This window comes from Wyeomyia smithii, chromosome 3 (assembly GCF_029784165.1).
Source record: "Wyeomyia smithii strain HCP4-BCI-WySm-NY-G18 chromosome 3, ASM2978416v1, whole genome shotgun sequence".
NCBI lineage: Eukaryota > Metazoa > Arthropoda > Insecta > Diptera > Culicidae > Wyeomyia > Wyeomyia smithii.
This window is the reverse complement of record NC_073696.1, coordinates 222,053,158-222,078,639: the sequence shown is the minus strand read 5'-3', so window position 1 is coordinate 222,078,639 and position 25,482 is coordinate 222,053,158. Positions and strand designations below refer to the sequence as shown.

General features: G+C 39.5%; 1 protein-coding gene and 1 pseudogene across 1 annotated transcript in view; both read right to left on the bottom strand.

Annotated features, from left to right (window-relative positions):
• Nucleotides 1–1,062: 1,062 nt before the first annotated feature.
• Nucleotides 1,063–5,118, bottom strand: LOC129729083 (glutamate receptor 3-like; annotated as a pseudogene).
• Nucleotides 5,119–14,416: 9,298 nt separating this feature from the next.
• The window catches only part of LOC129731675 (forkhead box protein J3), a 36,697-nt gene continuing 25,631 nt past the window's right edge, over nucleotides 14,417–25,482 (bottom strand). Inside the window, exons 2-5 of the mRNA XM_055691852.1 lie at nucleotides 16,504–16,942; nucleotides 16,254–16,443; nucleotides 15,613–16,194; nucleotides 14,417–15,552 (exon numbers count right to left, since the gene is read on the bottom strand). Coding sequence (XP_055547827.1) covers nucleotides 15,322–15,552; nucleotides 15,613–16,194; nucleotides 16,254–16,443; nucleotides 16,504–16,942 — 1,442 coding nt within the window. The 3' untranslated portion in view covers nucleotides 14,417–15,321. The remainder of the gene's footprint in view (nucleotides 15,553–15,612; nucleotides 16,195–16,253; nucleotides 16,444–16,503; nucleotides 16,943–25,482) is intronic.

Sequence of the window (25,482 nt, the reverse complement as noted above, 5' to 3'; positions counted from 1 at the left end):
TGTCAAAAGGTAATAAAAGAATAATTGCACAAATAAACATTCATTTTACTACCGCGCATTTCATCATAAAATATTATCGTCATCGTGTTCCTTCCAAAAAGGGTAGAGGTGAATCACAGGTAATAATTTTACATCGTTGATTCTCATTCATTCATTTCATTCGTTCCATAAAATATGGAACGTGAAATAAGAAAAGGCAATATAAAAATACAAATTTAGCAACTCAGAGAGCCTTGTGAAGTCGTAGAACGCATCTTTAAATTATTTATCTTCAGTAACTTTTCAAAAGTGCGTAATTAAAAATAAAGCTTTCCTTCAAATCATAACTTGCAATCAAATAATTCGATCAAATGAAAACAGAAGAAAATAAAAACTATTTTTTCTCTAACAACGACGTCGGCAATATGTTCCAGAGAAAGTTCTTTTGTTTTGTTTCTAGTCCAAATCTTGCATTTTCATGTGATTTTATTTCCAATGAATTTCCTTATATACGCTATTGTAATTAATTTTTTTCGAATTTCGAATTTTTTTTCTTTTTTCGAATTTTAGTTCGGCAATGGTGTATGTTCTCGTAAATAAGAAAACAACATTTTACCTACAAATGTAAAGCAAGAACATTTTCATATAGGTAGTTTAAATTCTACGGCATAGTTCCATAGAAAAATCTGTGAAATTGTAAAGGTTTGAATTCACCGAAACTCCCCCAAGACAGTTGCGATTAAGTAAAATAAACTAAATTGTTTAAATGGTCATTATGATGGTGATGATGAACAAAGTTCCTTTCCATCATTTGATAGAATAAAGCTATTTTTATTACACTTTATTTACATTATTTTCGATGCGTGCTTTGACACTGTTGCTGCTGAAAACTACTGGTGAAACTGATAGTTCAGTAACAATTTAACAAGTTTTTTTCAACACCTAATTATTGAATGCGGTGATTATTGTAGGTTGTATCAGAAAATATCTCCTATGTTTCCATCGTTTTATTTATCATTGTGCTTCAATGCAAAACCATCTATAATTCAAATAGATCCAGAGCTTGTCCAAGTCTCACTTAGACTACGCCCAAGCTTCACTCCGTTTTCTACCGGCTTTTTTCAGCCAAAATCGTAGAACCTCTAGCGCAAACGTGAGCGTCGCGAGCCCCAAGCCTGCGGCTAGGATCAAGTAAGCACCTAAAAAGTAAGATACTGAAAGCTTAACCACCTCATCGGCACCAGATCCGAATGATCGAGCATTCAAGATATTTCGTTGAGTAGTTGTATGAAGATACCGATTTGCCGTCTGAAAACATGAGAACGGAGTTTGAACATTCAACTTGAGATCTTTGACAAATTATTCTAGTATAAAGAACGAGAAACACTTACACGCAATTCCCAGTAGTGTTGAATTCCAGATTGCTTGACCCGCATGATGAGATCATTCAGCGCATGACGAAAGGGACTGGTCTTGGTCACTATTGCCGTTACCGTTTCATAGTACAGATCATCTCTCAATAGCTGCAGCTTGGCAGAAGCTTCGATATCGATGAAATATGATGGTACAAAGTGCGAAAACTCTGTGTATTCACATATAAAACCTAGATCGTGCGTCTTGCTGTGCATACTCAAATAGTCGTCATTTTTAATACGAAAGTTTTTCACTAATGTTTGCACGTAAGGCTGTAATACCGTAGGACGTTAAACAGAACTTACTTGTATGGTTATACAACGTACCTGAGGGGATAGTAACAATGAGTAAATCCAGGAAAGAGCACCACCAGCGAACAGCATCCCAAAGGCAGCTAAATCTCTAGTGGTATCGATAGGCTTTTCATATTGCGGTAAAGTCATGACTCCTGCCAAGCCACCCCCATAACTATTGCCAACCATGAACCCAGCAAAAAGCAGAGATGCAAACAAAAACACACACGATGCCATGTCCGTACGCATACGAGCATTCTGTTCCATGTAGAATCCAATCATGGTCAACATCGCTTGACTGATCGTGATTGGCATTTCGTTCGGGGGTCTCAGAATTTGAAAACGCACCTTCTCGATCAACCACACGGCTAAAGCCCCAACGCAAAATGCTATAAAAACAGCTATCCAGAGATATCCGCTGAAGGAAAGGAAAGGAGTTCGCCATGGTGCTAACATTCGAGACTTCGGAACTAGTACTGTGATTCCTGAACGACTAATCGGTAGAACGTAGGTCGCGAATTTATACGCCTGTCTCCTGTTGAAGTATACGAAATTATCTCTATGAAAAGTAAAAAGAGAAAAAAAGATGGCATAAACATACCAAAAGTAGACCGCGGCCATCGCAATATCAGCCCGACGTTCAACGACAGCTCCAAGCAATCCAGTTCCCGTATGATTAACAAAAACTTCACCCCAAAAGCTGACTTCATCTATTGAAACGATTAGAAATAACTCAAATTAACACCTGGGGTTGTCACGTGAGGTATCTGATGGAAAAATGTCAACAAAGAGTGAATTTTCTTCGTACAATAACCGGACAATGGTGGGGAGCCCACCCAGGGGACCTTATAAGGCTTTACCAAACAACGATACTGTCTGTTATTGAGTACGGGTGTTTCTGCTTCCGCTCCGCAGCAAACACACATTTGATCAAACTGGAGCGAATACAATATCGTTGTTTGCGTATCGCCTTGGGTTGCATGCAGTCGACCCATACGATGAGTTTGGAGATCTTAGCTGGAGTACTACCATTGAAAACCCGCTTCTGGAGCCTGTCTTCTCGGATTCTAATCAAATGTGAGGTCTTGAACCGTCCCGTGATTGAAAATTTTGAAAGGTTAATCGAACTTAATTCTCAAACCCGTTTTATGACATTGTATTTCAATCACATGTCCCAAAATATTAACCCTTCTTCGAATATTCCAAATCGTGTCGACTTATCAAATACTTCTGATTCTACTGTGTTTTTCGACACATCCATGATAGAAGAAACTCGTGGAATCCCGGATCATTTACGCGTGCAGCAGATCCCTAAAATTTTTTCCAATAAATATCGAAACATCAACTGCGACAATATGTACTACACTGACGGATCATTTCTTGATGGGTCCACTGGCTTCGGTATTTTCAATAACAATTTAACCGTCTCCCATAAACTCGATGATCCTGCTTCTGTTTACGTCGCAGAATTAGCTGCAATTCAGTATACCCTAGAGATTATCGAAAAAATGCCCAAGGACCATTATTTCATCTTTACGGACAGTCTCAGTTCCATTGAGGCTCTCCGATCGATGAAAGATGTTAAGCACTCTCCGTATTTCCTGGGGAAAATACGGGAACATCTGAGTGCTTTATCCGAAAAATCTACTCAGATTACCTTAGCGTGGGTCCCTTCTCACTGCTCGACACCGGGTAATGAGAAAGCGGACTCTTTGGCTAAGGTGGGCGCAACAAACGGTGATATTTATGTAAGACCAATTGCCTTTAATGAATTTTTCGCATTTGTACGTCAGAATACGATCATCAGTTGGCAAAATTCTTGGACCAAGGGGGAACTGGGAAGGTGGTTACATTCCATAATCCCCAAGGTATCGACGAACCCGTGGTTCAAGGGGTTGGATGTAGGTCGGGATTTCATTTGCGTGATGTCCCGGCTTATGTCCAATCACTATAGATTTGACGCGCATCTCCGTCGTGTTGGGCTCGGGGAGAGTGGTATCTGTGCCGGTGGTGAAGGTTATCACGACATAGAGCACGTTGTTTGGTCATGCCCTGTACACCTTGACGCCAGGTCTAGATTAATAGCTTTCCTGCAGGCCGAAGGTAGGCAGCCGGCTGTTCCTGTTCGTGATGTCTTGGCGAGCCGTGACCTATCCTACATGTCCCTTATATACGTTTTCCTGAAATCCATCCACGCCCCAGTTTAGTCCTATCCCCTTCCGCCCACATCCAACCAAACGACAAGAACACGTGAAGACCCCGGATCCGGAAACAGCAATCAGACCCGCACGGTACTCTCAAGGCCCGATGGAAACAACCCAATATGCCAGTCCGTAATATCTTGGCCCAACAGCGGAACAAATTTTATATGCTGCTTACCTATGGCAATGAAAACCATCAAACAGCAAACCTGTGCTTTTAATGCAAAATATTCTAGCTTTAAGTTAGATTTAGTTTCAGCTCGTAGTCGGCAGCGAGGATAAAAAATTTGCTTTTAGTTATTAAGATACTTTAGAAAGTAAGCTACCTGATATAATTGGCGCCGTTAAACATTGAATTGTATTTGTGCCGTGTCAAATAAACTATAGATAAAAAAAAAACTCAAATTAAGTTTATAACATGAACAGAACCACTTACCGAGAGAAGCTTCGATGGTAAAATTATGTTTGCGACAAAACTCGAACAATAACGTAGCCTCAGTTCCATCCAAAAGTAGTGGCAGATCTTCCTGTTTGTATTTTGGGTCGTAACGAGCGTTTGCCTGTTCTGGATCCGTCTATTCATTAGAGTAAATTGTTATGCTTAATATTTTAACAATTTTTTTACCTACCAATTCCTTGTATTATATGAATGGTGGGTACATTAGAGCACACAATCGAATCGCTGTTCCTCGCATATTATCAATAGCATCTGGAGGATGGTCGACTGCATAAAACGGCGAAATTGACACATCCACCGTGCCACGTGTCCCGTTGTTATTCGAAAGCCGCATTGTGTACAACAGAACGGAGTCATCTTCTTTGTCCGTCGAACAAACAAAAATTGTATTCGGTAGCTCCACGATATTGGGGTAATTTTTCACCCCATCCATCGCAGTCATGTTAGAGGAATCCATCACTGTGATCAGCTTCTTGTTTGACGATCTCTGGTCGGCCACATCGTGCACTTTTATGAACGCGTCCAGAAATGGAAAAATGGCACTTTCGAACACTATAAACGACTGGCAACCGTTTTCGATCGCTGAAAACATGGTTTCTTCAAAGTCCAAAATCATTGTCGCTGGAATTGGAACGTTTATGTGACTGTTGTCCGAATGAGATCGTATAACGCATATCGCATAATAGTCGGATAAGTAAATTAGTATAAAATGATTAAGGAAAGCAAACACGGTTGTCGAAGGATTTTGTACGGCATCTACTAATAGAACTGACATTTCAACAGGCAGTAAGTGAATAAGAAAATAAAAGTCTAATGAAAATTGCTTTATAGAGTAGGGCAGTTGTCAACGTCCCCATATATTGTTTCAAGGACAAACAATTAATTCGTAGCAACTAAGTCAAATCATACATAACTCGATTGCAGTTAATAGCTAATAGTTAATAATCCAAGCTAATAATTAATGCAGAATGCCGTTTCTGAGTTATGTTTTGAGGTCCTATATCTCGTCAGAACGTAAGAACAGTAAGTTGAAGAGCGCACACGCATCATCTTGATCCTTCAGGTATTATGAAAATCAGCCTAATTAGTTTCGTTGCGAAACCGTGTGCTACTAATTTTTGCCATAGCTTATATCGCTCAACTGAGTCGTAAAAGCAAAGCAAGTATTAGTCCTTCATTCCGATTCGGAACTCGACCTTCTGTTTATTATACGCAGACTTTGCAGCCAAATGTTCAGTGTACAGATCAAATAGACCAGCATCGGACTTCGAGACCGAATCTTCAAGTTTTATTCTTTTATTCGTCGACAAAGGATCTCAATATAAAGAGCATGATACAGGGGAGCTCTTTGTAGAACTGAGTAGTATGATGGTGCGTATGAGGCCTTTCTACCACTCCACAGACTTCTTCATCCGCTCAGACCCAGAATAGTATACGAGAGATCGAACCATGCAAAGACTTTTTCTCCGATTTTCAACCAGAATACTGTTCTTACCAGCGGCTCTGCATTTTTTTATCTGCTAATAGGATTTACCCTTTACTTGTGTTTGTGGTTACACTAACAATTCGCCCCATTCTTTTGTTTTGCAAAACGAAAAACTCAGCCGCGGTTAACATTGCGACTTCTAACCCGGTTCTTCTCATCTGTCAATAATTTCCCTTCAGCATCAATTTACCTGTTACGCTGTCTTCCATATGCTGTAGTACCTACCACCTCTTTTACAATAGATTGAATGAAACCGTAGTTTTCTACACAGGCTATACATATATTTTACTTATTTTATTTGCCTATCCATGACTATCAACCGCCGAAAGTTAAATCGCGTTGTTCTCTGTGTGCGCGATTTCTTATATCCTTATAACCAAGAAGATCGGTTACAGGTCATAGGAATTCCATTTTAAATTCTTTCACGGTAAATCTGACTAAGCCAATAACTAAGAAGCAACTAGAGAAAATAATTGTTAATCATACGAAACTAAATGCAACATGTTCCTCAAGAGTCAGCCGAGGGGAAATTAAACTATGTCATTGACATGTATCAGCAACTGAAAGATGAAGCTTCCAGAAAAGTTAAACTACCAGCCAAAATCAATGGATGACATTTGATCCAAGGAAATTACTCCATATGAAAGCAAATGCGCTGAGGAACCACAAAAGACGACCATAGGATTTGAGACTGCAAAACATACTATCACACATTTCCCGTGAGGTACAAAAAACAAAAGAAGAAGTGAAGCAAGCCTATTATCATAAACTTTTCAGTAGCATGAATAAAAAAAAAGTTTGGTGTAATATTTATTCCATTATTTGTCGAAAGAATGAGAGGAAAAATCTTTCAACATAACAATTAATCGGAATCGTACAGACCACGGACCAACTGAATCAAATGAGTTCAATAGATTCTTCAGTACAATCGGTCCTTAGCTGCCACGATAAACAGACACAGAAATATAAAAAAAATTCGAAACTTTACGTAGTGAACAGCTCGATTTTTCTAAGACCCTGTATGCAAACGGAAACTAGTTTACTTATAAAAGAGTTAAGCTCTAAAAAGCCATTTGATATTCCACCGGCTTTCATTAAAACCCACCATTTAATCTTTTCATCTTTAACGCGGAACATCTTCAACGAGTGTATCAAAACTGGCAGCTTTCCCAGCTGTCTAGAGGTGGTAGCCAGAGTTACTCCTATCTTCAAAGGCAGCAATAAATTCGATATAAATAATTACCGACCGATCTCCGAACTCTCGGTTTTGAGCATAATATTAGAACAGCTGCAACAAATTCCGTATAACCACCAAATTTCGTACTTTGGAAACTAACGAAATTTATCCCAAAAGAGCAGTTGATCACAATGTACCTACTACGCCTTCGTTCAATCCAAATTGCAGTATCTGGTGTCTATCTGGGGAAATGTAAGTAAAACCGCACTACACTCTCTACAAGTAACACAAAACAACAGCTTGAGGGCTATATATAAAAAACCATTACTTTTTCCAACAATCGAGCTGTTTCGGCAAGCCGCGAAATCTATACTACCTGTGACAGGACTTCGAGACTTGCAATGCATTGTGCAATTAACATCCCTCATGTTCATTCCGTTTTCTCAGTTGGGATAGAGAAGACGTTATTGGGGCCTCATCTTCGTTCATCAATCAGCCTTTCAGCAGTCCCGATGAACATTTGTTCCTGAGTGTTTAAATGTGATGGTTTTCTGACACATTTTATCAATGTTATCCCGGTCGATTACGTGGTTGTTCTCTGTAATATGGACAGCCAAGTTAGATTCGTTAAGTCTACCCTGCCGCTATCCGCATAACAGCCCTATGTAAAATTTGGATGTTTTCTTTTTTTTGCGAGAAAGTTTCCATTTTGGCATGGTCTTCAAGAATAGCCATTTAAAAAGTAAGGTTTGATCCCCAAAACCTCGATTTTAATAGCTGTTTTTGAAGAGCATTCCCGAAAAAAAAAAACAGAAAACACACAATTTTACGTAGGACTGTTATGCCAATTGGTTGGTGAATGGCTGGGCACGTGTCACTTGAGACCCTTTTGTGGTCATCCATTACTGTCCAGCAACTCCTATTCCAAACTCAACGAGCCGCCGACCGGGATACGAGTAACCTAAGCGGAGATCGGGTAACCAACCCCCGGTAGAACCTATGGTCGTATGCTGACTGGGAAGGGGGGCGGCGTACAAAGGAACGGGTGACTGAATTAAGAAACGCGGTGCCACGCCAGCTTATCTAAGACGGCAGCCCCATCGCGAGACTAAGTATCGCAGCCCTAGTAAGGCAACAAACCAAAGGTAAAATGCTACGAACAATCCAGATATAAACACGGAACGCAATAATCGGCATGGACCTAGACGAAAGAAAAAGCATAACGATTATTGGAAGTTCGGTACATGGAATGACTCGAGCCGGCACGTGCAGGTATACTGGCTAGAGAGCTGCGGAAGGTGAATGTGAAGGTTGCTGTCATACATGAAATGAGGTGGCCGAAAACGGGAGAAAACAAATTCCGGGCAGTAGATCATATAGCGGGTACTTCATTCAAGTACCACATCTACTACAGTGGCGGCGTGAAAGCGGAAAGAGGAGTCGGTTTCGTCTCATAGTGAAATAGATGAAGCGTGCCATTAGATGGAGGCCGATCAGTGAACGTATATGCGTGTTGAGAATTAAGGGCAAATTTTTCAACTACAGCCTACACCGACCAACGATAAACTCGCTGAAGAGAAGGAGAAGTTCTATGAGCTCCTGGAAAAGACGTATAATGAGGACACAACATCAAGAACGTCATCGAGGATGGAAATGCGCAGGTCGGGCAGGAGAACTTCTGCCTGTTCTCAGATAGACCATGTTTTGATTGATGGTCGGCGCTTTTCAGACGTTACAGGCGTGAGGTAGTTTAGAGGACCAAACGTTGACTCGGATCATTATCTTGTGGTATCCAAGATTTACGCCCGGTTGTCCAACGTGTTGAAATCTAGGACGACAAGGAGGATACAGTTGAACATCCAGCGGCTATCAATTGGAGAAGTGGCTACAGAGTACCTTCAGAAGGTTGATGAGCGTATCGAGGGTCAAGTTGAAGGTAGCCTGAATGAACAGTGGAGGCATACCCACAGTAGAGTAATGAGGGGCAATAGTACGCACGGGGTAAAAGTACGCATTGGCCTTCTCGAAACATACAAACAAAAAAAAAACTGGCAGCTCTGTATGAATTTGCAGCATTACAACATCAGCTGATCGAACATGTAAACACAAAAGAATTCGTTCGAGTAGTGCGCAGTTATGAGGTGAGTTGTGTTTTTAGCTGTTTTGATCTAATTTTCTTGCTTTTGGAAATAACAGTTTACCTATTCGGAAACCACAGAAACTCGCCAACCACAGAACCTAAAAACTCTTGTGGAATTGTGGTTAATACAGTGCATTTGTTTTGCGGAAAACTTTTTGGCGATTGTCACAAAAATTAAACCAGTAGTAGAACTCTCTGTGGGGCAAAAGAACGCAGAAACCGCGGGGCAAAAGAACGCATTAAGTTTTTGCAGTTGTAAGGCAAAATTGTGTTTAACAATTTTAAAAAACAGCGGGGGCCTAGTGTGGTTGGTAACGTCTCCGCCAACCACGCTCGACGCCTGGGTTCGAATCCCACCGCCGACATAGGTGTCGATGGTTGTGAGGTGGCGTGATCCACTCACAACCAACCCAACTGGTCTAGATTCAATCCTAGCCGACACCGGGAGATTTTCTGAGGCGAAAAATCTCTGGGATCACGCCTTCCATCGCATGAGGAAGTAAAGCCGTTGGCGCCGGTCCGTTAATAAACGGGTCGTGAGTTAGGGACCTGGGTGTGGAGTCGCCTCCCTGGGCGTCGGTAATTGGCCACAACAGTGGCGGAAATAGACCGACGGAAAATAAGCAAGAATAAAAAAAAAAAATTTAAAAAACAATGTTTTTTACAGGAATTACCGGAGAAAATCTAATAGGAAACAATGTACTCAAGAGATGGTCGAAACTGCTCGACAAAGGCTTCGGGAAGGAGTTTCAAAGCGCCAAATTGCGGTGGAGCTCGGTATTTCTGAATGCACTTTAAGGAAAAGACTCAAATCGGTAAGTGATACTGACTATTATTTCATGCTGTTTGATGAGATTAGTTTTACACAGGGACTTAGCAGCCAGCACCGTGGTCGTTTTGGATCAGTATTCACAAACGAACAGTCCGCGGAACTGGCCAACCATTGCAGAGCATTGGATAAAACGTTCTATGGCTTGACATATGGCAGTGGATTCTTTCAAGCCCTTTAAATCGCCTGGACCGGATGGGATTTATCCAGTGCTTTTACAAAAGAGTAAGGATATTACAGTCCCCCTTCTGGTAGAGATGTTTAGGGCTAGCATGATACTAAGCTACATTCCTAGTAAATGGCGAGAAGTCCGCGTCATATTTATTCCTAAGGCTGGAAAACGTGACAGGACGAGTCCCAAAGCATACAGCAGCTGGGAACTATGTGCCACCTGCTCTTATATTTAAACGAAAACGTCACAATCCACTGCTTTTGAATGGTGCACCTCCAGAATGCCTCATGCTTATTTCTGATACTGGCTATATGAATGGAGAGCTATTTCTGGGATGGTTAAAGCATTTTCAAAAAAAAGTGAATTCCAGAATAAGTAACCCTGTCCTATTTATATTGGACAACCACAGCTCGCATTTAAATCTGGAAGCAGTTTTGTACTGTCGCGACAATGGGATCACGCTGCTCTCAATCCCCCCACATAGCAGTCATAAAATCCAGCCTTTAGATCGATGTTTTTTCAAATCGTTGAAAACTTACTTTTCCGAGGCCTGCAGTAATTAATTGGATGACGAGCAATCCAGGTTAAAACCATCACCCAGTACCAAATTGCAGAATTATTTGGTGTCGCATATTGTAAATCTGCTACTGTGGATAAAGCCATTACAGCGTTTAAAACTTGTGGCATTGAGCCTTTCAATCCAGATGTGTTTAATGATGATGACTTTCAGCCGAGCTTAGTAACAGACATACCTCAAAAATCGCATCAAATTGGCACACATTCAGAAATTTCTCAGATAACCTCTACGTGTAATGCTATCGTACAACACAAAGTAAAACAAGAAATCTACGATACACCAACAGTCTGTGCAATAACCAATGCAATACCTTCGATCTCACATGCAATGCTATTTAAAAAGACAAACGGAGACGATGACCTGCAAGTGCAACCACTTGATTTGAGTAAGTTATCCAGGGTGACTCTAGCTCCAATACGACCACTTCCTAAAAGAAATGACCCTCAACGGAGACGAAAGAAGGGACAAAAATCCGAGATAATTACAAGTACACCGGTCAAAGAGAAACTTCAATCTGCGACCCAAGAAAAACAACAGCGTCGCAAGCCCAAGGCAAAACGTGAGCTCGTATCAAAATAATATTTACAAAAGTACCAAGAAAGAAAAGGAACATGATAGAACGATATTTGAATTAGTTTGAATAAAAAATAGTTATTTTGTTTTCTTTATCAAATGTCCAGTGTAAAATTTCGTCAGAAAGAAAATGGAAAAATGTTTTTTCAAATGTAAAGGCAGTTTGATCACAAATATTCATATTTCGTATGAATCTTTCAAAACACACTACCGTGTCTTTGTAGAACATAGTGTTCGATCATTGTATGCTTATCGTGCTTGTAGGATGTACATATGTTGCCAAGAATTTTTCAGTATACGCAGCAACAAATACCTACTGAATATTTAATTCAAATCCGCAACTTGTGTTCAGAATACCTATGGCTTCTCTGAGAATCCGATATCGTTTTGAAATACGGAACCAGGGAGAAGAGGAGGGATTTTAAATTGAGGCATTTAGCAAATAAAACAGAATCAAAAATGGGCGAAAAATACATTAACTTTTCTTAGGCTGTGATAAATACACTGTTCATACAGTGCAAACTTTTGCCCCATACTTTGCGTACTTTTGCCCCGCATGCTGGGTAAAAGTTCGCATTAGAGTATTTTTACTTAAAAGTGGAATTCTCGTGTCACAATCAGAATTTAAAGAACTCTGGTAATACGTTTTAAAGACAAAAGGATTATGTACCACTTGGTGATGAAACCGATCTTTATGATTGCTTTTTGTAATAGTTCTGTTGCGAAAACAGTTAGGTGCGTACTTTTGCCCTCACTACTCTACAATGGGTACATATGCAACAGTCACGTCCAATGAGTGGTTTGACGCTGAGTGCCAGCGAGCGACGGATGAAAAGAATCGCGGCAGAGTTCACATGTTAGCCACGGCTGTGTCTCGTCAGAGCATAGGAAGATACCGGGAAGCTATAGCTGCTGAAAAAAGACTCCATCGCCGGAAGAAACGACAGCATTGGGAGCGTATTCTTGCGGAGGTGGAAGGTTGCTTCTCCAGGCACGATGCGAGAAGCTTCTACAAGAAGATCAATGGAATGGGGAACCGAAACGTGTTAGCCCATGTCATGTGCAACGACAGGGAGGGGAATATGATTACCGATAGAACGGAGGTGGCCAGGAGTTGGAAGGAACACTTCAGTGTGCTGTTGAATGGTGAAAAAACAGTAGTCGAAAGGAGAGGGATGGTGATTGAGGATGATGACAAAGCATGGACGAGGTGAAGAAAGCAGTAAAAGAGCTGAAGAAATGTAAGGCAACTGGTAAGGACGGCATTCCAGCCGAACTCTTCAAAGTCAGGAGTTAACAGCTGTATCGTGCATTACACCGATTCATGCTGAGAGTGTGGTCCGATGAAGAATTACCCTCAGACTGGTTGGAGGGTCTCATATGTCCGATCTACAAAAAGGCCACCGCCTGGACTGTAGAAATTATCGGGGCTTAACCTTTCCCAACACCGTTCACAAAATTCTCTTCCGTATTTTGTTCCATAGACTGAGGCCGTTGTCGGAGATCCTTGTTGACGATTACCAATGTGGTTTTCGAGGGGTACGCCCCACTACGGACCAAATGTTCACCCTGCAACAGATCCTCGATAAATTCCGAGAATTCAACTAGCAGACTCACCATCTGTTCATTGACTTTAGGGCAGCGTACGATACAGTTAAGAGAAATGAGTTATGGCAAATTATGCTCGAACATGATTTCTCAACAAAACTAATTAGGCTGAAATGTGCCACCCTCGAAGGCTCTACATCATGCGTCAGGATAGCCGGTGAGATATCGGACTCTTTCGTGACGTTAGTGGTTTGAAGCAGGGAGACGGGCTGTCAAACTTATTGTTCAACATCGCATTGGAGGGTGCTATACGGAAGGCTGGCGTGCATAAAAGCGACACCATCATTACGAAGTCTTACATGCTTCTAAGTTTTGCGGACGATATCGACATCATTGATATCAACCGTATAGCTGTGGAAGAGGCTTTCGGACCTCTCAGGAGCGAAGCTGTGAGAATAGGGACACTAATCCTTTCCGTGGCCGTCTACGGCCATGAAGCATGGACGCTGAAAGAGGCCGATCTGCGAGCTCTTGGTGTTTTTGAGCGTAGGATTCTGCGTTCAATCTCTGACAAACAAATGACAAATGACAAACTGGAAAATGGTGTTTGGCGCAGACACATGAACCATGAATTGAAATGTATCGGGTGTACAAATCGGCGGATAAAACACGGCAGGTTGCAGTGACTGGGCATGTAGCTTGAATGCCGGAAGAACGACCAGCGAAAATTATGTTTAGCAGAAATCGCGATAGAGGCCGTCGGCTTCCAGGTAGGCCCCGCACTCGTTGGATGTGCGCTGTCGACGAGGATGCCCGCGATATATGTGTTAGGGGAGATTGGAGGATAGCAGCCTCCAGACCGATAGATAATCGGTCTGTCGCCGTAAAAGTAAAGTAAGTAAGTTATGGTAATAGCGGCAGTATCGTTGTCTGCAGCGTTTATTCTCCCTCAAACGGACTTCAAGTCTTCTGCGGGTTTAGCCAATGTATACTGCGGGGCTATTGGCATGGGATGTCATAGATGCCTGACATTCCGTCCTTCGGAATTTTATCTTTCAGGGAACATATAAGGCCCTTCAGCTGTACGAAAACCATGCTGCCTTAAATCGTTTTCAATTGTGTCGGTCAATTTTGGAAAGAAGGTAAACCTTAATCTTTTCTTCTGGTTGTAATATAGTAGCGTTTCATCGATGTATTTTCTTTTTCCGAAGTATTTCATTCACAAACTTTTCATCGTACCCATTTAAGTAAACCGCTTCATAGATCTTCTTCCTTTCTGCTCCGAAGTGTTCTCCCTCCATCGGTATGCTGTATAACCGAATGAAACGTGAATTGTTTTCCAAAGCCGTAATGATTAGAGTCGCATGTAATGTACCGATCGGTTGACGTCGGTTTTCGGTAAATGCTAGAAGGAAAAAAATTCAGAAAAATTTATCAGAAAAAAATTTCTAATATGCTTCATTTTTCAAAGAAACCTTGTGAAAGTTATTTTCATTTCAAAAAGTTATCGAGTAAAACTAAACAACGGAGATTTTATGCTAATTTTCAAGAATTTTTTCCATGTATTACATAGTACAACTCTACGGGAAACTGACCTGATATTGTTGAATTGTTGAACATGTTTAATTTTGATTACATAGTATTTGTTTTCGACAAGAAGGCACACGACTTTCCCACAGGTGTTTCGACCCCAATTGTGAATTTTCAAAAGGGCGTATATGTGTCAATAAAAGTTTTTTGTCAATGATGTAATGCGTTCGTTCGTTCAGAACACTTTCGAAACCTCGTGCGTCAGTTAGTATTAATCGAGCTAGCTTAAACTGCAGTACACATAGATTTAAACTAATACAATAAAACAAGTGTTTTCAGTTAGGATTTTGTGCAGGGATAATTTATTTGTGCCGGTTTTGATATCACTAGGCATTTTGAAGGCATTTGACCAGTTAACTCTACGAATACTAATGTAACAGTTTAGAAAAAAATGTTTTTTTTTGCTCCTCAGACTTCTAGTTCTTCCTCACAGTTTCACTTACACTGTACGATAAAAACATGGAATTTTTGTATCGTACTCGTAACCTGTAAGGAGTTAATGTATGATTGACGATCAATGTATTAGTACATTTTTGAGCTACAATGTTAGTCCACCATTTATTTTTCCAAATACAACACGTTTGATGAACGAGAACTTCGCATCTTTCTAAAAAACTTTTGATTTATGAGCTTTTTTATCGTACAGTGTAATCACTCTCTTCTCCAGATACAAGATATGTTACTATGGCTTATGTTCTTATAGCTATCCTTACTACTTGTAGTTCCTATTTCGCTATGGACTAGACACTTCTTTTAACCAACGCTCCTGTATGGTTCTAATCGGACGGAATAAACACTGGTTGAGAAAGGCACCAACAGTACGGTATAGTAGTTATTGGACTTTTACGGAGTATTATCGAGAAAAAAAACACGACTCAAGAACAGCTTACAAAAATCCATGCTCGTTGAGAAATTCGTCGCTTATTTCCTGTTCGTTGATGTTGATCAGGTTGCCAAAATCCTGCTCGTCAAAGTTGCCCATATCGGGCAGGAAATAGGGAATGGTTTCGACGATCACGTTCGGACCAGTTTGGGCGGCCTGCTGGGCACTGGTGCCGAAAAATGGTACAATGATGTCGTCGTTAGCAGGTTGTGGAATTTCACTACCCGAGAAGATCTGCAAGTTAAAAAACGGTTTCAGTCAGAATAAATTCTGATTAAGCGATTAATCATTTACCTCATCTACGTTTAAATTCGTAAAAATCCCGTTGCCCGTTTCAGCATTGATGATTGAGTCGAAGTTGATGGTACAGTTTTCCACCAGAGCGCTAGTTTTGATCAGTTGTTGCTCGAGGATTTCGATCGATGGTGTTTCGTTTGAATTAGATGGTTGATTTTCCGTGGGACTCACAACATCACTTACGGCGGTATTGATGCAGTTTACATTTTGCATTGTATCATCTTCCACGGTCGTCATTTCGGCACTGGTAATTGTGTGGCCTATTTGTGGACTGCAATGGTTGTTGTTTCCATCGTGGAGCTTCGATGATGAATCATCTTCTTCCGGAGCTAGGTTATTGTTGACTGTCGATTCACTGTTGTTGTTATTATTGGTGTTATCCCGGCGGAACCGATTACGGCTACGGCTGGACGGACCAGACCCTTTTCCCCGATTGCGTTGCCTCACACGTATTCGCTTTTTCTCGCTTTTGGCCACGTCCATTGAAAGCTCCCAATACCCTCCCTTACCTTTCTCATCTTTGGCTCGAGATACTTTGGTGAAGTAGAAGCTCAATGATAAGTTGTGTCGTATGGAATTCTATGGAATTAATAGAAGGTTAGTTTTATATATTTTCTTTCTCTCAAATTAAATCTTACATTCCAATTTTTATGAACTTTGTAGTAGGAGAATTTCTCCTGAATCCACTTGCAGATTTGTTTTAATGTCATCCGACCCTCGTCCAGCATTGCCATAGCGATAATTTGGGCGTAGTTGAACGGAGGTTTTTCTTCCGAGTTTAGCAGGGATGTGTATTGTTCCTTTCGCTTGTCGTAGGACTCCCGACTTCTGTAAGTTGAAATTGTTAGCTCAAAACTATTAATCATATTGCCTTAACTACTACTCTACCTTCGAACCTGCGCGATAAACTTGTTAAAGCGAGCAGTCGGAAGATCCGTCAGGGGTATATCCGAGGGCGTTAGATTGGTAATATTTTTAAGCTCCGTCAGCCAGGACAGATTTGTGAGCTCTGGTTCGGAATCATCTTCGGCCTCCATTTCATCTACCTCATAGTCCGCCTCGTGAATGCTACCGGAGGTGTTCGCCACTGATTCGGTTAGGTGTTCGCTGCTGTTGCTACTGATGGCACTGCAGGTGTCCTCCTGACTGTTCTGGACGGATTCATTTGATGTCGATGTAGTTGGCGATCCAAGTGGCAGCTCCGGAGGAACGGTTTCCACATTGATCGAAACCGTGCCATTTAGGTCGAATGATTCGTCTGCTAGAGCCGTACTGCCTGTGGTGGCTAGCGGAATGGAATTGTGACCATTCAGGACATAATTGTAGGCTGCAAGTTAAGGAGCATGGGTAAGTGAATGCTCACAGGTGAATGTTGTTTGAATGGTGAAATATTCATATAGTATGGTGCTTTGAGCAATCATATAATAATTGAGATGTGGATATGAGACAATATTGGAAAATCATTGTCGACAGTTAAGATGCTGTACAAAACAATGTTATGCGTTTTCTTTTAATATACAGATGAGGGCCTTGTTGAACTTTAGCCATGGCTTTATTCGATCTCAATTTTCTTCCATTAAATCAGCACCTGGCTGTGCGTAGCGATTTGGCAATTGTATTTGTCATGATCACAGCGTAACATTGATTCGTACTGCCGATTAGATAGTTCCGATTGTAGAGTAATGCGGGGCAAAACTTCGCATCAAACTATTTTCGTTAGATAATCACACCGGTCACCACTGGCTTTACTTATTTTAACTCCACTTAAATTTGGAAAGACTTCGCACCAAAATGAAAACTAATTGATTTCACTGGTCGACAAAATCGAAAAAAGAAATTTTCCCTAGAGCTTAAACTGGAAAATATAAAGATTATAGCTTTTCAACCATTCCACAGTGGTTTAAAAGCGGAAATTCATGAACTTAATTATTTTGTGACATTTCTGTACATTCTAGCCATTCGGTATGTTCTGAAAACTTTTATCGTTTCTGATTTCACATCTTATGAAATATTCGCCATTTTTTTTAAGGTAAAAGTGAATTTAGAAAAAATAACTTCTTTATTTCAACCAAATATGTTCTACAATGTTCTACATTTCAACCAAATATGTTCTACAATGTTGTAGTACTTAATATTTCAATGAGATAGTAGCAAAACAAACAACTTTGCTCTAGACACTTATGCGTTCAGATCTCAGAAGATCACTATGATTATTGAATTAAAAAAGGCCCTTTTCAAAATGTTATTACTAAGTAAGTTGCAAACCGTTGCACTTGCAACAAGTTCCATATAAAAGCCCAAAGTTTGGTCTTTAATAATTGTGGAGATAACCACTGCCATAAAGAGCCATCATATCTCAATAAATTGAAGTCATGGCAACTTGATGTCTTAAGCAAACTTCATTGAAATTGTAAGTACTACATTATTGTAGAACACATTCATTCGCTATCGGTTGAAATAAAAATTAATCCACATAGTGGTGAGACCCAGCCTTTTCCATTTGAACTTATTATTTGTTCAAATAGAATTACACAACACTCCCATTTAAAAAAATACACCTCGAAAATTTCTGCTGGATTTACTTTAAATAACGAATTTCTGGTAGCCAACAGCACAGCTATAACGAACATTCAAAACCTAACATTTACACACATAAGAGCATACATTAACACTTACACATGCAAATACCATGAAATAAATCTGTTTCAAATACATCACGCCAAAAATCTACTGCCGACTTATTCTATTGCTCACCCCTAACTACACACACTGCTGTGCAGGCGTTGTTTATGCGACTGAAAAGAATGTCTCATCACACACAGGAGAGTCAGCTGACGCTGATAATTCTTATAGACCTGTGTGATCGAGACTAAAGCCAGTCTGAGTCATGCCTGCGAGTGCAACACAACAACGGAAGGTGCTCCGTAGGGCTAAATTTTTTCGAACTAATTTCTATCTTTAACAACGGCTTTTACTCGTCAACATTCAAGTTCATTGAAGGCAGAGAGTGTGTGCAGCCGGGGAAGCGAAAAATAAGCGAACAGAAAATATGATACAGATTTGGAAAAACATACAGCATCCAGACGGGACTTGAACCCGCAGTCTCCCTGACTACTTCACTGGTTGCCGGAATACTTCCTAAAATGGCCAAATTCTGCCTAATCTGGTTATAGTACAACATCTAATTTGAAAAATGTTGAGGCCACATATTTTGATCGTTGCTAAAGTTTTAAACAGTATCCGGGCTACTTTTCTTTCCATAACTTTCAAACCACATGCTTAAACATTATGATGGTTTTAAAGACAAGTTTATTTGGTCCATTGAATCCAATTTTGTTCAGATCGGTTGCGTAGTTTCTGTGATACCTAATTAAGTTTTGTGATTGTTAGAATTTGATACATAACGGACAAAGTTAAAATCCGATAACAGTGTAATTACCGTAAACTGGGGTGACTTTGATCACCGAGGTGACTTTGATCACTGTACCTCTTTTTTGAAAATGTGATAAAAAAGCGCTCGTAGTGCTTGGGATTTGTCGTAATCATCACTTATTGTGTGGATATATGTCTGCATTGCTACTATTCATGTATTTCCTGCTATTTAAAGAGTGTTTTTCATGTCAAAATATAAATTGAAAATAAAGTGTATTTTTGGAGATTTTTGTTGCATACAAACAATCGGTTCAAGCAGCTTCAAAACAACAAGTTGCAATACGTAAAGTTTTTTTATTTTGTTCCCAGATTAGTTCCTAAGATGAAGAAATATTATAACAATACATTTTTTTGTTATTTTTGCAAGTTTTTCCTCGAAGGCAATGTTGAGGCCCAATATTCTCCACAGCGTATTACATATTTCTTCTCAACAAAAACCCAAGACGTGAAGTAACATGCAAATTTGCACAATTTCATAAGTCATATTTCTCGTGAACTAGTTTTTGACGATTTTAGACCACCTTTTCTCTCAGTGGATAATCATTCATATATATTCTAAAAATTTTGTATGAATCTCGAACATTCGCCATTATAAACTATTCACGTAGAATGTGAATGGCCCCCAAATTGCTTTCCATATTTATAAACTCGTTTAAGTCGTTTTAGGCTGTTCAATTAAGTGAAAGTAGCAAAGTGTTACTCCAAATTCATCGAAACAATGAAGTGATCAAAGTCACCCCGGAATGATGATTGGTGTAAAATTTTTAGAGGATTTTTAAAAACAGCAAAATTGCTGCTAAACTTTTGAAGTAGTGATTGAATCTTTCTCAATGCATGCCAGTACTTATTTTAAAAATATCAAAGAATATTGTTTTCAGTATATGCTGAAAATATTCGAGATACAGTCAAAAAAGTGATCAAAGTCACCCCAGTTTACGGTACATAGGATTGTATTGCGCAACTAGAATTTTTCATTTGAGACTGATTTAGTTAAAATCGGTCCAACCTTTCTGAAAAACCTAAATTAATCCACCTAGCGGTCAGACCCAGCCTTTCTCATTCAAACTTTTATTTGTAAAAATAGATTCACATGAACGTTTCAATCCAATAAATGTATAGTCACTCGTTAGGTTCTAAAATATTGATGTTGTAATCTATACATATAAAAATGCAGTCCAGTCTGTCTGTCTGTCTGTCTGATCCATATAGGCTCGAAATCTACCGAACCGATCGACATAAAAATTTGTATGTAGGGGTTTTTGGTGCCGATAAAGGTTCCTATGATAGTTCATATAAATGGAACATAAATTTCTGCACAACTTAAGAACAAACCAAGCAAATGAAACCGAATTTGGCATGTAGATGTTTTGAGGGGTAACAAATATATTCATAATAGTTGGACGCCCCTCTCTTTTTTGGAAGGGAGGGGTTCCATACAAATGAAACACAAATTTCTGCACATCTCGAGAACTAATCAACTAAATGGAACCAAATTTGGCAGGTGAATGTTTTAGTGGTATAAAATATGTCCATAATGTTATGACACCCCTCCCTCTTTTGGAAGGGAGGGGTACCATACAAATGAAACACAAATTTCTGTACATCTCGAGAACTAACCGAGTAAATGGAACCAAATTTAGCATGTGAATGTTTTAAGGGGTATCAAATACGCCCATAATGGTTCGACATCCCTCCCTTTTCTGGGAGGGAGGGGTTCCAAACAAATGAAACACAAATTCATACTCATTTCGAGAGTTAATCAACTAAATGGAACCAACTTTGGCATGTGCATGTTTTTAGAGGTAACAAATACGTGCAAAGCACAGCTCAAGAACCAATCAAGAAAATACAACCAAAGTAGGTATGTGAATGTTTTTAGAGGTAACAAATATGTCCATAATTGTTCGACGTCCCTCCTTCTTCTGGAAGCACATGTTTCTGCACGAATTTCTGCACATCTCGCGAACTAATCAACTAAAGGGAACCATATTTGGCAGGTGAATGTTTTTAGTGGTGACAAGTATGTTCCATAATCGACCTCAGGCAACATTTTGGATTGTAACATGGCAACGTCCGGTTTCTGGAAAACAGCCAAAAATGGCCTATTTCCACCCAAGATAATAATATTCGAATCTAGAACGATACACAGGAGCTAAAATCGACCCTAGATACTATTTTGAATTCTAAGATGGTGACTTCCGGTGTCTGGCAAACAGCCGAAAATGACCAAATACCATTCAATATGAATGTTTTCGTAACCAGAATAACACCCAGATGACAGAAAGTGACCAAATACCACTCAATATGAGTATTTCCGGAGCCATAATGTTGCAAGAAGCTAAAAATTGACCTCAGACACCATTATGTATTGTAGGATGGCAACTTCAGGTTTCTGGAAAACAACCAAAAATGGCCGATTTCCGTCCAACATGAGTATCTCCGGATCTAAAATGATACACAGCAGCTGAAATCGATCACAGACCTCATCTCGGATTCTAGGTTGGCGACTTCCGGTTCCTGGGAAACAGCCGAAAATGATCAAATTACACCCAATGTGAAAAACAGCCTAAAATAACCTAATACCATCCGATATGAGTATCTCTGGAACCAGAATTATTTTGGTTGTTTTCCAGAAACTAAAAGTGGTCGTCTTTAAATTCATAATGGTGTCAAATGTTTGGTTTCTATGCATCATCTTGATTACGGAAATATTCATATTGAGTAATATTCGGTCATTTTCGACTGTTTCCTAGAAGTTGCCAAGTTGCCTCGTTCGTATGACACTAGTTAGGTTCAAATAAGTCATGTAATCTGTGAGATAACAGTCTTTCGTTGTTTTATTAACAATTTAATACATAACGGTTGCCTTAGTTCGATTAAAATCAAATGAAATGGGAACGTATAGAGCAGCCAAACTTTGGAACCCCGTGTTCAATCATAATTAATCAGTTAACCCTTAAATAGCCCGCTCATCTGATAATAATATTGATCAAATGGGCTGTGTAGTTTCTGAGATAATGAAGTTTCGTCATTTTCACATTTCGGTACTTTACAGACGAAGTTACATTCCGATTACAGTTGAATTCAATAGGATGTTATGAGGCAGCTAGACTTAATAATTGACACTAATTTTGTGGAAATCGGGTCAGCCATCTCTGAGAAAAGTGAGTGAGTTCAAGTAGTCCTTGGAATATGTTCCTTTTCATAGCTGGATTTCACATTTTCAAACATAACAGGGAAAGTAATAGTCCTATTGCAAAACAAATCAATAGGGTCTTATGGGGTAACTAGACCTTCATTTGACACTGATTTCATGAAAATCGGTACAGCCATCTCTGAGAAACATGAGTGAGATTAAACAGCCTTCAGAACACGTTTCTTTTCATAACTTTCGAACCACTTGTTCAATCTTTATAAAATTCAAAAGTTAAGGGTTTTTCAGGTAGCCCGTTCATTTGAAACCAATTTTGTTCAAATCGGTTGTGTAGTTTTTGAGATAATGATGTTTCATGATTTTTACATTTGGATACATAACCTCTAAACTAAAAATCCGATTACAATAAAATTGAATAGGGTCTCATGAGACAACAAGACCTTTCATTTGCAATTAATTTCATGAAAATCGGTTCAGACATCTCTGAGAAAAGTGAGTGAGAATACAATTCTGCACATACACACACACACACATACACACACACACACACACACACACACACACACACACACACACACACATACAGAAAATGCTCAGCTCGTCGAGCTGAGTCGAGTGATATATGCCATTCGGCCCTTTGGAGCATTTTTATACTTTCGGTTTTGCAAGTGATTGCTATACCTTTCTAGGAGAAAGGCAAAAATTGAGTGAGCTTAAGCAGTCTTTGGAATATGTTTCTTTTCAAAACGTGATTTTCTTTTTTCATACATATCTTTTATACATAATTTTGAACCACATGTTCAATCATTAGTTAAGGATTTTCAAGACAGGCCGTTCATTTAGCACCAGTTTTGTTTAAATTGGTTGTTAAGTTTCTGAGATAATGAAATTTCGTGATTTTCACATTTTGATACACGGTGCCTAAACTAAAAACCCGATAACAATGAAGTTCAATAGGGTGTTATGAAGCCACTAGACCTTTCATTTGCAACAAATTTCGTGAAAACCGGTCTAACCATTTCTGAGAAAACTAAGTGAGATTAAGCAGTCTTTGGTATTGCTTTGCTTTTATAGCATGATTTGACATTTTTTAAATAACGGACAAAGTTACAAACCGATTACAATGAAATTCAATAGCAACCTATGGGACAACTAGGCCTTTCACTCAAGACTGATTTTGTGAAAATCGATCCAGCCTTCTCTGAGAAAAGTGAGTGAGTTTAAACAGCCTCTGGAAAACATTTCTTTACATAACTTTTGAATCATATGTTCAATCTTTATGAAATTTATAATTTAAGGGTTCTGAAGATAGCCCGTTCATTTGGCATCAGTTTTGTTAAAATCGGTTGTGTAGTTTCTGAGATATTGATGTTTCGTGATTTTTACATTTTTAAACATAACCTTTAAACCAAAAATCCGATTACAATGGAATTCAAAAGCAATCTATGGCGCAACTACACCTTTTATTTGCAATTACTTCACGGAAATCGGTCCAGCCATCTCTGAGAAAGGTGAGTGAGCAAAATAGTGGCACATACACATACACACACACGCACACACACGCACACACACGCACACACACGCACACACATACACACATACATACAGAAAATGCTCAGCTCGTCGAACTAAGTCGAGTGATATACGACATTTGGCCCTCTGAAGCACTTTCATACCTTTAGTTTTTTCAGTGATTGATATACCTTTCTAGGAGAAAGGCAAAAAAGTTAATTTTTCTACCTTACCTTAAAAAACAAAATGGCGAATATTCCATAAGATGTGAACTCAAAAACGATAAAGTCATCAGAACCGACTGGCTGAAATGTACAAAAACGTCCCAAAATAATTAAGTTCACGAATTTCCGCTTTCGAACCACTGTGCATTTCTGTGAATTATGATGCTCTGAGCTAAGTCTGAAGTGCGTAAAGTCTTTAAAGATTTAAATGAAGTTTTTCCGTAAGCAAACATAGAAGCGACGAATTAATAAACATCTCCGAAATTATTTTCAGAGCAATATTTATATAATAAATTTGATTTAATCATAGTTCAGTAAGACGAATGGTTGGACACGTGTCACTTGAGATCCTATTGTGATCATTCACCTCTGTCCAGCAACTCCTATTCCAACCTCCACGTGGTGCCGACCGGGATACGAGTAACATTAGCGGAAAGCGGCTAACCAACCCCGGTGGAAACTTTGGTCGAATGCTGACTGGGAAGGGGGAACGTACGCGGCTGTTGCCCCATGTTAGGGGCGGCGTACAACAGAGTCTGATCCGGAGCGGGCGGCTGAATCATGAAACGCGGTGTCTCGCCAGCTATATCAAAGACGGCAGCCCCGTCGCGAGACTAGGTATCGCAGCCCTAGTAAGGCAGCATACCGAATATTAAAAACTACGAACAATCCAGATATTAATACAGAACGGAATAATCGGCATGGACCTAGGCCCTCTCCTAGGTTGAGGGGCTTGACGGTTTTGCAATTAGTAATATCTGGTTTATATTCGTGAACTAAAATACTCTGTTCGGTTATGTATTATACAAGATAGATCCAGTCTAATAAGGCCAGATGCTAGTTGCAAAACACCTCAAACGTTCTTTGAAAGACTTTGATGGGCTTTTCGGTAGTAATCAAAATAAGGAAGCAATAAAACTTAACCTAATGACATACTGCATGACCATAGTGAAATGATTAGAATGAATAGACTTTTAACTATGAAGCTCATTAGATTCTTTCATTGCAACGGCCGTAATAAGACGAAGTTGAATGTTATTGACAATGATTGGGTGGAATGTTTGAGTTTGATTTTGATGAAAGGTCAGATTGATTGATCTCGTCTTTTACGGATTAAGCAGTTTTAATTGACTATTGTGACAACTAAGACATGCTTTCTACTGAGGTGCCGAGAGGGCTCAGTAAAGGAATTTGGCATAGTAATCAAAAGATTGCGTTACCAACTTTCTCAAAGCCAACGCTCAACCAGTAGTTAGATATATGCGCGGTAGGAATTCAGATTTATTTACATCAATTTTCATTGTTCCAATCAAATAATTAATCCAATTTCCCCTCTTTTTTTCAAATGCGAGAAAAATCATGAATTAGAACGAACGAAGAATCATGCAATTACCCTGAGGAATATAATCAAACAAAGGTCAATGAAAAAAAGATTATAGGTAACAAACATGAAACAGGGTAAGTAAAAGATTGAAGCACAGCAGGAATGTAAAAAATGCAAATAAGGTTATTATTGTTATTACTATTCATCAAATGTTTCATCTG